Genomic DNA, 16,655 nt, shown 5'->3' with positions numbered 1-16,655 from the left:
CTTTCCCACTTCTCTTTAAACTGGATGGCACTAAATGGCATAACACTGCAGGTTTTATGTTACTTTGCTTGGAAATACAGCACACCAGAAGTGACATTTCGAATCTCAGCTGTGCTATCCGTCAGGCTGGGCGCCTACATGAACAATGATTGGCTGTCGTTCATACAGGGAGGGTGCTGGAGAGGATTCCTCATAACTGGTGCAATTACGACCTCTGCTGGCTGATTGAGTCGTGGAATAATGAATTGATCAGGGTGTGGCTCTCTGGACACAAAGCTGATTCGTGCAGGTGAAAAGATGCAGTCGGTACTGCACACGTGTCAGAGGGGCTCGGCTCTCCTCAATTAGGGTGGAGATCAACATCAGTAGAGAAGTAATTGAGTAATTGGATACGCTAAAGTCGGAAAAAAGGGGAGAAAATGCATAAACAAAAAAAAAAGATACTAATTATTCTGGGGTAGCCTTCTGCCTTTCCAGATTTGGCCGGCAGATGGCGCAAGGAGGTGCAGATGATTGACTTAATTTACCTAACAGTCACTTGCGCCTCAATGAATCAATTTAGTGGGAGGGTTTTTATTTGTTACAGTTTCTTCTACACAGATTAGCCAGCTCATCTGTGTGGCAACCTGCTTTCTATGGAGCGGTGATGCCAGACTTGGTCAGGCCCAGTTTTCTGCTGGTATGGGATCAACTTCTCAGAATTCACTGCACTTTTCAGTCAACACAAAGGCACCAGCTAGTATAAGCGAGCTGCCCCAGAAGAGCCATGAAAGCCATTTTCCAAAGTGGGCCTCCTTACATTTCGGAACAACGCTGGGTGCGGGCTGCGCCATTCGATGGTGGTCCCGCTCATATCCCTGGCTAATTGTAGGGTCTGGGTTGCTGCAAATGTAGACTGTCAAAATGTTCTTCGCTATCCCATTACTAACGACAGTCTATGAACACAAACCTCTTTTAATTATTACTGGTTACAAGTACTCTCTACTGATAAAATGACCAATCTGTGGTCTGAGTCCACACACGGCGACTTCAGACTGGACTCTGACTCGTTTTAAATGACTCGGACTTGTGACTCGCAAAATGACTTGTAGACAACAAAACATTAGTAAACATTAGTTAACATTAGTTACGTGTGACAATTATATATATATATATATATATATATATACTGTATATATACAGTGTATCACAAAAGTGAGTACACCCCTCACATTTCTGCAAATATTTCATTATATCTTTTCATGGGACAACACTATAGACATGAAACTTGGATATAACTTAGAGTAGTCAGTGTACAGCTTGTATAGCAGTGTAGATTTACTGTCTTCTGAAAATAACTCAACACACAGCCATTAATGTCTAAATAGCTGGCAACATAAGTGAGTACACCCCACAGTGAACATGTCCAAATTGTGCCCAAATGTGTCGTTGTCCCTCCCTGGTGTCATGTGTCAAGGTCCCAGGTGTAAATGGGGAGCAGGGCTGTTAAATTTGGTGTTTTGGGTACAATTCTCTCATACTGGCCACTGGATATTCAACATGGCACCTCATGGCAAAGAACTCTCTGAGGATGTGAGAAATAGAATTGTTGCTCTCCACAAAGATGGCCTGGGCTATAAGAAGATTGCTAACACCCTGAAACTGAGCTACAGCATGGTGGCCAAGGTCATACAGCGGTTTTCCAGGACAGGTTCCACTCGGAACAGGCTTCGCCAGGGTCGACCAAAGAAGTCGAGTCCACGTGTTCGGCGTGATATCCAGAGTTTGGCTTTAAAAAATAGACACATGAGTGCTGCCAGCATTGCTGCAGAGGTTGAAGACGTGGGAGGTCAGCCTGTCAGTGCTCAGACCATACGCCGCACACTGCATCAACTCGGTCTGCATGGTCGTCATCCCAGAAGGAAGCTGACGCACAAGAAAGCCCGCAAACAGTTTGCTGAAGACAAGCAGTCCAAGAACATGGATTACTGGAATGCCCTGTGGTCTGACGAGACCAAGATAAACTTGTTTGGCTCAGATGGTGTCTAGCATGTGTGGCGGCGCCCTGGTGAGAAGTACCAAGACAACTGTATCTTGCCTACAGTCAAGGATGGTGGTGGTAGCATCATGGTCTTGGGCTGCATGAGTGTTGCTGGCACTGGGGAGCTGCAGTTCATTGAGGGAAACATGAATTCCAACATGTACTGTGACATTCTGAAACAGAGCATGATCCCCTCCCTTCGAAAACTGGGCCTCATGGCAGTTTTCCAACAGGATAACGACCCCAAACACAACCTCCAAGATGACAACTGCCTTGCTAAGGAAGCTGAAGGTAAAGGTGATGGACTAAACCCAATTGAGCACCTGTGGGGCATCCTCAAGTGGAAGGTGGAGGAGTTCAAGGTGTCTAACATCCACCAGCTCCGTGATGTCATCATGGAGGAGTGGAAGAGGATTCCAGTAGCAACCTGTGCAGCTCTGGTGAATTCCATGCCCAGGAGGGTTAAGGCAGTGCTGGATAATAATGGTGGTCACACAAAATATTGACACTTTGGGCACAATTTGGACATGTTCACTGTGGGGTGTACTTACTTATGTTGCCAGCTATTTAGACATTAATGGCTGTGTGTTGAGTTATTTTTAGAAGACAGTAAATCTACACTGCTATACAAGTTGTACACTGACTACTCTAAGTTATATCCAAGTTTCATGTCTATAGTGTTGTCCCATGAAAAGATATAATGAAATATTTGCAGAAATGTGAGGGGTGTACTCACTTTTGTGATACACTGTATATATGATCCGACATCATTCTGATCGTGTCATTTCTGCTCTCTAATAACACTCCGGCTGTCTTAACACGCAACGCACGCAATGGGTAAATGTTCCAGCCAGCTTCCGGCGAAGTGATGAAGCGTCGCTCCCTACTCCCTCCTTTAGATTGGAATCTCACTTAAAATGATGGAATACCCTACATAGTGCACTTCAGAGGAACAACTGGGGTGAATGGAACGCTCCTACAGAATTGGCGCTAATGGTTGAAAGACCGCTTTCTGAACCAATCAGACCTTCTGATTTTAATTTTTTTGTAAGAAATGCTGTTATTTGCATTTATTCAGTTTGCGTCACACAGATGATGTGTCAATAAAACGCTTGATTGGCTTTCTAACGAGTTAGTGTTTTACTTCACAACCGGAAAAAATTTGAAGGTTTTTAATTATAAGCACACACAATAACGGATTATATTCCTAATGGGACACACGGTTATAAATGTAATAGCATCTGGAAGAACATAAGCTAAGGTAAGCAGTGGTTATGATTTTTTTGCTGTGTTTTGGATTTTGGCCGTTGTGCTGTGATTTATCGCACACTTTTGTTTTGCAATGAAAACAAAACGTATCAGTTTAAGCTTTTAACTGGTACCTAGGAAAGTAAAGGCACTAAGTAAAACAGCAAAATACAGTTGCTAATCTGTTGTTGCTTTTTATCTGAACTTACATATTATTTGTTTATTTCTACGCTACATTTCCAATATATTATATTGACTCGTTACTTGACTCTGACTCGTCCTGTCATACAAAAAAATCAAACATACCGTTATATACCGTGAAACCGTTAAAATCTTAAACACAGTGATACAGTTGCTGTCTATAAAGTCCCATTAAACATTTCACTGCTTAGGTCAATGCCCAAAGAATGTATGGTTTGTATAAGGCAGCATCGCCAAAAAGGTCATTTTTCAGTTTCCTCTGCTACTGTTCCATCTGAGATCAAAATAGTGGAAGCCTTCATCAGACTATATAGAAGTTCTAGGCTTTGCAGCTAAGTCATAAGCTTCATTATTTAAAGTTTCCCCAGCACAAAAACATTTAACCAACTATGGAACAGAGGGGTCCACCTTAAAAGAGCCATAATCCTGCCGTGACTTTTAAACAGAGCTCGGCGTGTGACAAACAAGGGGCCATGAGTGCTGTGAGTCACAGACGCTGAGCTGCTCCTCATCTCATACAAAATGGAAAAGTCATGAGGCCACGCGGGAGATAGGGGCAATGACAGAACAGTTTGCACGCAAGCGTCTGTCAGATCTCGAACGTTGCACCATTGAGAAAACTTATGCTGCTTAATACCTCGCCGTCGAATCAGTAACATGAGTCATATAGCTCAGTTTAATAACAGATTGGGTATAATCAATACAAGGTCTAGCTTTAATTAATTAAGACCAACTCCTAATGTTACATTCAAAACAAATTAGTGACAAGGTGACTGTTCATTCTTCTTTACACCAGCCAGCAATGGATTCTTACAGTAAGTAATGCTTGTCTTCCTCTAATTTTTACCAACCTAGTTGGCATATAGCTCAGTTTAATAACAGATTGGGTATAACTGATACAAGGTCTAGCTTTAATTAATTAGGACCAACTCCTAATGTTATGTTCAAAACAAATTAGCAACAAGTCGCTGATCATTTTCATGGTTTGTCTGCTAAGCAGTGGCACCCAAACTGCGGGTCAGAACTGTTCATTCTTCTTTACACCAGCCAGCAACGGATTCTTACAGTAAGTAATGCTTGTCTTCCTCTAATTTTTACCAACCTAGTTGGCGATTCAGTAACATCAGTCATATAGCACAGTTTAATAGGGATGTCCCGATCACGTTTTTTTGTTCCCGATCCGATACCGAGTCTCAAACCGATACTTGTATTTTCTAGATATTGTCTAGATAAGAACTGGATAATACTGTTCACACAGTGCACACTTCAAGTACATTACAGTTATTCAAATTAATCCAATGTATATGTTTAACAACTGAATAGCTCTGCAGTGCTGTAGGAAAAAAACTGCCTACATCCAAGCTATTGCTTAAAGTAAACAAACTTAGTGCAGCACTGTAGTAGTAAAACTAGAACACTCAAAATGAAGTGAAGGTTCTTTTTGAGGAAAATCAGCATCTCTGCCATGTTAGCGGACAGCCGGTTCCTCTTCTCATCATATAATAATAAACTCGCTGTATTCGGCTGAGTGTTTATTTTTTAGGTGCCGTATCAAATTGGTAGTAATTGTAGATCGTTTGGTTAAATGATATCTGGTTTGTTTCTTATGAGCCACCGTACTTGTATGCGTGTTGTAACTGTAACAAACTTTTCTGTGGTTGTATTGTGACAATGGTTTGATGGACGTTTCTATGCGAAGTGAGTGTGTTTTGACCCTTTGGGGCTTCCATAGTGCATGGAATAGTGTGCTTGGCTAACGCGATGACTCTAGCTGTCCGCTATTCGGTACCGTAACAGAAGAAGTTAATAAAGTGTTATGCTCCCGACAATTTGTGAATATACCGTGTATTTATTTCTTTATTAAGCAAGTGCGTCACTACGACGCTCGGTTACATAACAAAGCCAATCAGAGTGCTTGATACTGAGATGTTGTTCAGTCTTGTAACACGTAAACTTGTAAAAGCTGTATGTTATGGTCCTGAAGTTTTCATACTCGGATTAAAAGTTATTGTTTTGTAAACCGGAGTGATCCTTGACTCACACACCATATAAATAGTAAAATTCTACAGTGATGAACGAAGCTCTGCTCATACCGCCTCGTGAAACGCTCGCATTGCAGACATTACACTTCACTGTTGGACTCTCGAAGGATCGGCTTAGGATCGGGCTTAGTAAAGCCGATACCGATCAGTTAAAAAATACCTTGATCGGGCCCGATTCCGATCTTTGAGATCGGATCGGGACATCCCTACAGTTTAATAACAGATTAGGTGTAATCAATACAAGGTCTAACTTTAATTAAGTAGGACCAACTCCTAATGTTACGATCAAAACAAATTAGCGACTAAGTACCCAAACTGGGGTCAGGACTGTTAATTCTTCTTTACACCAGCCAGCAATGGATTCTTACAGAAAGTAATGCTTGTCTTCCTCTAATCATATCCAAGTAATCATATCTAGTTAGTGAATCAGAAACATCAATCATATAGCTTAGTTTATCATCATATCCAACTGACCCGTCAAATCAGCAACAAGTCATATAGCTCAGTTTAATAACAGATTGGGTGTAATTGATACAAGGTCTAACTTTAATTAATTAAGACCAACTCCTAAAGTTAAATTCGAAACAAATTAGCAACAAGTAGCCGATATTTTTCATGGTTTGTCTGCTAAGCAGTGGCACCCATACTGGGGTCAGGACTGTTAATTGTTCTTTACACCCGCCAGCAATGGATTCTAACAAAAAGTAATGCTTGTCTTCCTAAGCAGTGGCACCCATACTGGGGTCAGGACTGTTAACAGGACTGTTAATTGTTCTTTACACCTGCCAGCAATGGATTCTAACAAAAAGTAACGCTTGTCTTCCTCTAATCATATCCAATCTTCCTTTCCTTGAAAAGAGTTGATTGTCAACTCAAGTCAAATTTATTTGTATTGCGCTGTTTACAATAGACACTGCGTCAAAGTGACTTCAACGCATCCAGGACCAACAGACCAAAATACCCTGCTGAGCAAGCCAAAGGTGACTGTGTCTAGAAGAAACCTTGAGAGGAACCAGACTCAGCTGGAACCCATCCTCCCTGGGTGATTGTGTCTGTTAAGCCCCTAGCTTGTTAGATAATACTCTCTATATAAATCAATTAGCTAATATTCTGTGAAATGTGCACTTATTTACACTACTGCACTAAAATAGCCCACCAATAGCTGTTTATGTTTAGGAATGGGAACTGACCATGGGTCAAAATTAAACCACAATGCTGCAAAAAAAGATTTTTGTCTTCCAGTCAATTCCTTTGCTGCTTGCACAGACCATCACATGCCCCCTCCGACAGGTCTACAGTCGCATAGTGCTTCTTTTCACCTGCCAGTGGTGGACTCACACAGAGCCACACTATGTCCCATGTAAATCATCCACTACTCTCCACTAACTAGGAGCTCATGGGCCCCAGTGCAAAAAAAAAAATTAATATATGTATATATATAATTGCTATATCAGAATGAATTAAAGGTACTCACTCACTTTTAATATTGAAATTAAAAGTAATAAATTATATTGTAATATAATAATAACAACCTGGCGAGTGCAGCCAATGGGGGGGTTTAGTTTATATCGTGGAGGGCCCCCACCTGCCAACCTGCCATGGGCCCCAGTGCACCTGCCCCCCCCGGTAGTTACGCTACTCTCGCAGTTGCACCGACCATCCAGCCAAGGTCACATTTGCAGCTTTAAGGAGGAACTGTGAACTTTTGTTACTCAGACGCCAGGCTAGGTGGATAGCACCACTAAGATTCTAGCGCATTACCTCTGCAGCACCTAAGCGCAAACATAATTAATTCTTCTTGTTGACGTTTCCAAACAGTAACATCAACAATAGTTTTTTCAACACTTGTCAGGAGGTCTTGCTGTCTGTTGACACATTTTTGAGCTAAAAAAAGAAAAATCATGGTAGTATTCATGAGTACAATGTCAAAAGAAGCAAATTTGACATGAATATATACAACCAGGACTTTATTAGCATATAATTCCTGTATCCAGGTCCCACCTTTCTAAAACAGGCAGAATGTAAACAGGCTTTTTTATGTCGTGTACATGTGGTGTGAGAGAGTGTGCAGTGTTCTGAGATAATTGGTGCCCTGTACCAGATTTATACGTGTCCTGCACCCAGTGTTTCCAAAACTCTAGAGGCACTCCAGGGTGCCACGGTTAGTGTAAATAAATAAATAATCTAATCAAATGATAATGACAATCAAAGATCTGGTCTCAGAGTTATGTGAGTCAGGTGTTGACACACCTTAAGCAATAAATTAAGTCTGTTCAACTGACAAGTTTGAGACCAAGTATTCAGCTTACACTATAAATTAAGAAAGCAAAAGAAAATAAACAGCACATTATTTCATGTTATGCATACTGAAATGTTTAACTGTAAAAAATAATGTAACTTTTTTCTTCATAAAGTTTTACACACCCTGGATTAAATGAAGGCAAAAGTATAACCTAGAAAAGGCAAAAACATAAAGCAAAGTGATTCATATTTTTACATGTAATTGTTTAAATAATGCCTCATAGTAGCATATTATAATATAAAAAATAATATATATATATATACTGATCAGACATAACATTAAAACCACCTCCTTGTTTCTACACTCACTGTCCATTTTATCAGCTCCACTTACTATATAGAAGCACTTTGTAGTTCTACAATTACTGACTGTAGTCCATCTATTTCTCTACATACCTTTTTAGCCTGCTTTCACTCTGTTCTTCAATGTCAGGACCCCTACACGACCACCACAGAGCAGGTATTATTTAGGTGGTGGATCATTCTCAGCCCTGCAGTTACAATGAAATGGTGGTGGTGTGTTAGTGTGTGTTGTGACGGTCACAGGACGCTGCCCACAGGGCGCTGTTGGCTGGATATTTTTGGTTGGTGGGCTATTCTCAGTCCAGCAGTGACAATGAGGTGTTTAAAAACTCCAGCATCGCTGCTGTGTCTTATCCACTCATACCAGCACAACACACACTAACACACCACCACCATGTCAGTGTCAGTGCAGTGCTGAGAATGAGCCACCACCTAAATAATACTTACTCTGTGGTGGTCCTGGGAGAGTCCTGACCATTAAAGAACAGCATAAAAGGGGGCTAACAAAGGTGGTTTTAATGTTATGGCTGATCAGTGTGTATATATCACTCAAAGAATATTTTATGCCACCCTAAAATTGGAACTTTTTATGACTGTCTTTAATAACAATGTTAATACTACCAATAATAATAATATTATAAAAATTAAAGAGAATAGAATAGAATGCCTTAATTTGTCATATATACATATACAGGTGTACAGTACAATAAAATGATTTTTTGCATATCCCAGCTTGGGGTCAGTGCACAGGGTCAGACATTGTATGGCGTCTCTGGATCAGAGAGGGTTAAAGGCCTTGCTCAATGGCCCAACAGTGGCAGCATGGCAAAGCCAGGATTCGAACTCTCAACTAGGCTACCACTGTGCCTATAATATAATAATAATGTAATAATAATAATAATAGAAATTAAATAAATAATAATTACTATGAATAACAATACAATAACTGTGGGCAGCACTGTCACCTCACAGCAAGAAGGATTCTTTCTGTGTGGAGTTTGCATGTTCCCCCTGTGTCCATGTGGGTTTCATACAGGTGCTCCAGTTTTCTCCTACAAGTCCAAAGACATACAGTCAGGGCAAATAGAGATACTAAAAAATGCCCTAAGTGTGAGTGTGTGTGTGCGTGTGTGTGTGCCTGACATGTGATGGACTGGCGACCTGTCCAGTGTGTGTTCTGCCTTTCGCTCACTGAATCAGACCCATCGCGACCCTGACCAGGATAAACTGGTGGTAAAGCAGGCAATAAATAAATGAATGAAAAACTGTTGTCAGTGTTTATGTACAGTAAAATAGATTCTGATGCTAGAAAAAATATATATAAAATATAGAGTATGAATAAATTAATAAATTAAATATAAAGTGTGCTGTGCTGTATAATAAATGCATTAAACTAAATATAAAACATTTTACATAATTACAAATCCATCACTAGCCCAATTAACAGCTTAATAATATCCTGAGACATTTTTAATCAGATTTATCAGTACACATTGTTGTGTGTGTGTGGTTTTTTTTAAGTTTGAGGTTTATATGTGGTTTTATACAGGCAATGATAGGAAAAAGATGCTTAGCAATCACTTCAACTGTTTTTAAACTTGAATGGAAAGAATCTCCTATATATTATATAATTATATAATTCACATTATGCTTAATCATAAACATGAATCATATTTTCTGTTATTTATGCACTTCAGAGGAAAACCACTGCTTTATTGTACGTGTATAAGGCTTTGCTTGCAAAGTTGGGAAAGAATTTGGCCAGGGAGCCAAATTAGTTGTAAGTCAAAGGTTTACTTAAGTATATAAATGAAAACAAAAATAAGAAAAATTAAAATAAATAAATAAATAAAACTAAATATACAAAAGTATGATGAACATGCATTTCTTTTCAAAATACTATCTGTATTAAATAATTCCTTCTTAATTAATCTGTATCGAATGACACAGTACATGTGGGGATTTTTTCACACCCCTCAAGTGCAATAGGTGTGTTTGGAATATAATAACATACATAATATTACAAAAATATTACAATTACATTCTTTAAATAATTTTATAGATGGGGTTTTTTTTGCATCACTGTACACGTACAGGATTTTGCCTTCACGTAGGGAAAAAAACGGCCACGCTGAGACCTCAATTCATGAGCAGTGCTGGAAGAGTGCCCTCAATAGCACACTCACCGGCTCTCAGGGCACCAAGTGAACTCTCAGGGCACCAAGTGAGCTTATAAGCAAACAAACAGCTGATACAGTCTCGCCTCTCCGTGCCATTGTGAAAGCGCTCAGAGTTTACGTCTCATTCCTGTCAGTACGAGCTTCTTACCTCACTGTATATGTTCTATCCTGCACGTCTGCTGACCTCGACTCTCATATTGACCCAGGCCACCACTGAATTTGTGGGTCAACTTTTTTAGTACAAAAGAAGCCTCTGATTTCACACTGCCAGAAAACATCACGTGCACTAGCAGGCCTGTTTTACACCATCTTATCCAAGCCGGAGTAAAACTTTTCCCAAACACTTGACTAACTTTATTTTAATAAAATGCTTAATATCTAAGATTGTACACTCAAAGAGAATTACAGATTTTTAAGAACGGTTACATCTCTTACCATGTTTAAATGATCATTTTAACACCAGTGTGCAAACATGACTGGGTAAAACTAAGAAGAAAAACAGTCAAATATTCTCCAGGGCTACAATGAAGCAGTACAGGCAGGCTGACAAACATGTTAAATCATATGTAAATAATGCACTGACTTAATAATACAGCTTTTACACATGACAAATATTTATCTAAGGACGCAGGTTTAGCATTTAAGGTCAACTTGTTATTATTGAATTATTAAATGTTTTAAACACACTCGGACAGCAGGTTAAAAATATTGTCCATAAGGGAGAGCCAACAAAATGCATTATTAGAACTATTTACCTACTGAAAGTTGCAACCTTAGAGCAGGGATCATTTTATGCATCCTGAATAAATACAATTATAAAAACACTGAAAAAAAAATTTAAACTGAACAGATTTTAAGCTTTATAAGCTATAATAATTCAATATAAGTTGTGTTTTACGTTTTAAATGCAGGTAGTTAGGGTTTAGTATTTTTTTAAATATGGTTTTAGTTCAAAGTGAATTGTTTAATGTGATTAATTATAAATTATATTATACTATATATATATTTATTTATATATTTTTTTTAATCAAAGGAATTTAATTTGCAGAAATTGTGGACACTTTTACTGCCATATAATAAATTTTAAAAGTTATTTTAATTACTTGCATTAATAATTTGTAGTTTGGTAAGATGAAATGTAGACAAGTGTCTTCATGTGGGTACGTAATTAAAAAGTGATGTTTTGGTTGGATTGCACACACACACACACACACACACACACACACACAAACATACTTTCTCTTCTTAACGTGAAATGTATCGGTATATAAAAATTATGTAATTCTTCCGTATATAATTTAGATATGTATTGTTGTACATGTATGTGTATTAACAGTGTATGTACTAGAACTATATACTTCATATAACTATATAGATATAAATGTTTGTATGTGTTTGTGTGTGTGAAGGTAGTCTTAAAATATTTATTATATAGTGCCAACCATACCTTGTGTATCAGTATATAAAAAGAATGTATTTATTCTGTATATAATTAATATTTGTATTATTACTCATGTAGGTGTATTAACAGGATGTGTACAGTGCATGTATTAGAACTGTTTACTTTATATAACTATATAGATATAAATGTTTGTGTTTCTGTGTGTGCCAGTGTGTGTGTGTGTGTGTGTGTGTGTGTGTGTGTGTGTGTGTGAAGTTAGCCTCAAAATCTTTTTTTATCATAGTGCCAACCATACCATATGTATCAGTATATAAAAACAATGTATTTATTCTGTATATAATTTATATGTGTATTATTACTCATGTATGTGCATTAACAGGATGTGTACAGTGCATGCATGTATGAACTATTTACTTTATATAACTATATAGATATAAATGTTTGTGTGCGTTTGTGTGTGTGTGTGTGTGTGTGTGTGTGTGTGTGTGTGTGTGTGTGAAGATAGACTTAAATCTTTTTTATCATATAGTGCCAACCATACCATATGTATCAGTATATAAAAAGTATTTATTCTGTATATAGTTTATATTTGTATTATTGCACATGTACGTGTATTAACAGTATGTGTACAGTGCATGTATGTATGAACTATTTACTTTATATAACTATATAGATAGAATTGTTTGTTGGTGTGTGTGTGTGTGTGTGTGTGTGTGTGTGTGTGTGTGTGTGTGTGTGTGTGTGTGTGTGTGTGTGTGATAGACTTAAAATCTTTTTTGTCATATAGTGCCAACCATACAATATGTATCAGTATATAAAAATAATGTATTTATTCTGTATATAATTTATATTTGTATTATTACATTAACAGTATGTGTACAGTGCATGTATGTATAAACTATTTACTTTATATAACTATATAGATATAAGTGTTTGTGTGTGAAGTTAGACTCAAAATATTTTTTCATCATAGTGCCAACCATACCATATGTGTCAGTATATAAAAAGAATGTATTTATTCTGTATATAGTTTATATTTGTATTATTGCACATGTACGTGTATTAACAGTATGTGTACAGTGCATGTATGTATGAACTATTTACTTTATATAACTATATAGATAGAATTGTTTGTGTGTTGGTGTGTGTGTGTGTGTGTGTGTGTGAAGATAGACTTAAAATCTTTTTTATCATATAGTGCCAACCATACCATATGTATCAGTACATAAAAAGAATGTATTTATTCTGTATATAATTTATATTTGTATTATTGCACATGTATGTGTATTAACAGTATGTGTACAGTGTATGTGTGTGTGAGAAGGTAGATTTAAAGTCTTTATCATATAATGCCAACAAGTCATTACATGTCAACCAATTTTGTACTAGAACTGGTTGACAAGGACAACAGACCATCATCTCTCATTCCTTAATACCTTAAGATATATAAAATGTGGGTTATATTAAAAAGTATGATCCACTTCTTGTTACTTCTGTCCTACTATGGTATAGGATTAAAACCCCTCACATAGTTACAGCAGCAACAATTTGTTAAAACAAAGAAAGAACTGAAGTTGAGTCCACCAAGCTGAAGGTGTGCATGGCACCTACCTGCTCTCTGGAAATGCACGGTAGAGAAGGTCGGCGCGGCATCTTCCAGCTGGCATAATAGCTACTGGAGGTTTCTCCCAGAGACACACAGCTGGATCTGCGTCTCGGTCGCACTACCGGGACTCGATCCTCACCTCCTGTGTATGTCCTGCCCGAGCTTTCCCTGGGCGGATACGAGCGATCGAAGCCCAGGCCGAGTAGAGATCCGGACACGGCGGCGGCGCACGCGATAAGCGGCCTGAGCCACAGAGCCACGCATCCCAGACCGGTGTGCGCGAGCAGCCAGGCGCCACTGGCGAACACGAGTACGAGCACGCTGTGCCGGAGCTTTAAGGTGGGCAGTAGGGTGAGCAGGCCCACGCAGCCGAGCACGAAGAGCAACCGGGCGGCCGTGTGCATGTGCTGCTGCGAGTCCTCCCCGGATCCCCATTGCATGAAGCGCAGCGCGGCGAAGTCCCCCAGATAGCAAGACACGGGCAGGGCCAGGAGCCAGCAGCGGCTGCTGTCGCGCTTCCTCCGGCGCAGGTAAAAGGTGAGGAAGAAGTGCGCGCAGCCGATGCTGAACAAAGGACTGAGCGACTGGGAGATGCCGGACAGAAGCGCGCGCAGCTCGGCGCTCTGAAAGCGGCGCGATAGGAAGAAGGACGCGACCAGAGCCGCGAGCGCACCCGCGTACACAGCGGACACGCGCGCAGCCTGGGAGCCTCCGCACGAGCGGCACGCGCTGAACACAATCCCGCGCGCAGGGTCCTGCCTGAGCGGCGTAACGCAGCTCTTCACGTAGCCGTTCCTGAAGCTGTCTACCCCGGCCAAGCCGTCCTGCTGCAGCTGCTGATACTGCTGGTACTGCTGCTGCTGCTGCTGCCTTATTTTACCGTGAGAGCCATCGCCTTCCTCCCGCACTGCCATGTTTTATCCCCCCCGCCAAACGCTTAGGATCCCCCGGCTTCTTTAAAGTTTCATTCCGCCAAAATGATCAAGGTCCAGGCGCGATCGACTCGACGTTTTCGCTACATGGCGGCGAACGCGCTCCATAGCCAGATCGAATCTACTCCAGCATTTTTTTTTCTCTCTGTACCGCACAAGGGAAGAAAGAAGCTCAAAGTGTTGTTGTTGTTTTAGCGCAAGACGGGCTTCTTTGGCGCCGCCTAGCGCTGACTATTTGTATTGTACCTGTGACACGCTGCTACCACCAGCCAAGCGCAACTAACCACTCGAGCGCGATTTAAGACTATTTATCTGTGCCCGATATGTTCCTCAATAGGGCACGTAGTATGCTATTAGTATGTAACACCCCCCCCCCCCCACACACACACACACACACACATTTACACTGGCTTGAATTGTACAACCTATATAACTGACTTTCTACAGTATACAGAATATACACCCACTGCCTTCTTTGCACCTGTACACTTCCTCATTCATGAACACATTATACCCAAAAATGGCCATGAGTCAGTGGTTCATGTTGCCCCTTTTCCACTGCACGGTACCCTACAGTACAATAGGGTAGGCTTTCAAATCTAAATCTATACGTACCGTACCCTAGTTCAAAAAGTACCATGAAAGTAGAAGCAGCTCGCCAAGGTGATTTCCACCAGACACTAAGAGCAAATCTGCCACAGTAACTGTAAACCAAGGCCGTAGACTTTAAATCATTATGGATGGCAAATCTAAAGGCAAGTAAGTAATGGTGGTGGAGGGGTTCATGCCATTATACAACATTCATTTCATATTAATTGTTACTTCCAGCCAAGCGCGTAACTCGAGTGCAATTTAAGACTTTTTATCTGTGCCCGATATGTTCCTCAATAGGGTACGTAGTACGCTAGTAGTACGTAAAACCACCTTCCACACACACACACTCACACATTTACACTGGCTTGCATTGTACAACCTAAATAACTGACTTTTTATACAGAATATACACTTACCCATTCATGAACACATTATACCCAAAAATGGCCGTGAGTCTGTGGGTCATGTTGCCCCTTTTCCACTGCACGGTACCCTACAGTACAATAGGGTAGGCTTTCAATCCAGATCTATACGTACCGTACCCTAGTTCAAAAAGTACCATGAAAGTAGAAGCAGCTCGCCAAGGTGATTTCCACCAGACACCAAGGCCGTAGACTTTAAATGAATATGGATGGCAAATCCAAAGGCAATGTAAGTAATGGTGGTGGAGGGGTTCATGCCATTATACAACATTTCTTTTATATTGATTGCTGCATTCAGCCAAGCGCACAACTTTAGCACTATTTAAGACTTTTTATCTGTGTCCCATATGTTCCTCAATAGGGCACGTAGTATGCTATTAGTATGTAACACCCCCCCCCCCCCCCCCACACACACACACACCCCCCCCCACACACACACACATTTACACTGGCTTGAATTGTACAACCTAAATAACTGACTTTTTTTATACAGAATATACACCCACTGCCTTCTTTGCACCTGTACACTTCCTCATTCATGAACAGATTAAGTGTCTGTGGGTCATGTTGCCCCATTTCCACTGCACGGTACCCTACAGTACAATAGGGTAAGCCTCCAAATATAGATCTATACGTACTGTACCATAGTTCAAAAAGTACCATAAAAGTAGAAGCAGCTTGCCAAGGTTGGGGTCGTGAAGGCGATTTCCACCAGACACTGAGAGTATATATGCCACAGTAACTGTAAGCCAAGGGCATGTCATTCTACAACATTCTGTTCATATTAATTGATGGGAGCACTGACAGATCCTATGTTCATTTATAATTTATACTTAGGAGTACATTTTTAACATATCTAAATATCCCCCAATATATACACTGATCAGCCATAACATTAAAACCACCTCCTTGTTTCTACACTCAGTCTATTTTATCAGCTCCGTTTTTCATATAGAAGCACTTTGTAGTTCTACAATTACTGACTGTAGTCCATCTGTTTCTCTGCATGCTTCATAAGCCCCCTTTCATGCTGTTCTTCAATGGTCAGGACTCTCCCAGGACCACTACAGAGTAGGTATTATTTGGGTGGTGGATCATTCTCAGCACTGCAGTGACACTGACATGGTGCTGGTGTGTTAGTGTGTGTTGTGCTGGTATGAGTGGATCAGACACAGCAGCGCTGATGGAGTTTTTAAACACCTCATTGTCACTGCTGGACTAAGAATAGTCCACCAACCAAAAATATCCAGCCAACAGTGCCCGGTGGTCGCCATCCTGTGACCACTGATGTATTTAAAAACTCCAGCAGCATTGCTGTGTCTTTTCCACTCATACCAGCACAACACACACTAACACACCACCACCATGTCAGTGTCACTGCAGTGCTGAGAATGATCCACTACC

At 40.2% G+C, this 16,655-nt stretch overlaps 1 protein-coding gene across 1 annotated transcript in view; it reads right to left on the bottom strand.

Moving 5' to 3' along the window:
• Positions 1–14,360, bottom strand: part of pde3b (phosphodiesterase 3B) — a 134,319-nt gene extending 119,959 nt beyond the window's left edge. The window contains exon 1 of the mRNA XM_063013453.1: positions 13,309–14,360. Coding sequence (XP_062869523.1) covers positions 13,309–14,217 — 909 coding nt within the window. The 5' untranslated portion in view covers positions 14,218–14,360. The remainder of the gene's footprint in view (positions 1–13,308) is intronic.
• Between the last annotated feature and the right edge of the window lie 2,295 nt (positions 14,361–16,655).

Source organism: Trichomycterus rosablanca, chromosome 17, assembly GCF_030014385.1.
Source record: "Trichomycterus rosablanca isolate fTriRos1 chromosome 17, fTriRos1.hap1, whole genome shotgun sequence".
Lineage (NCBI taxonomy): Eukaryota > Metazoa > Chordata > Actinopteri > Siluriformes > Trichomycteridae > Trichomycterus > Trichomycterus rosablanca.
This window is presented reverse-complemented; position numbering and strand designations above follow the sequence as displayed.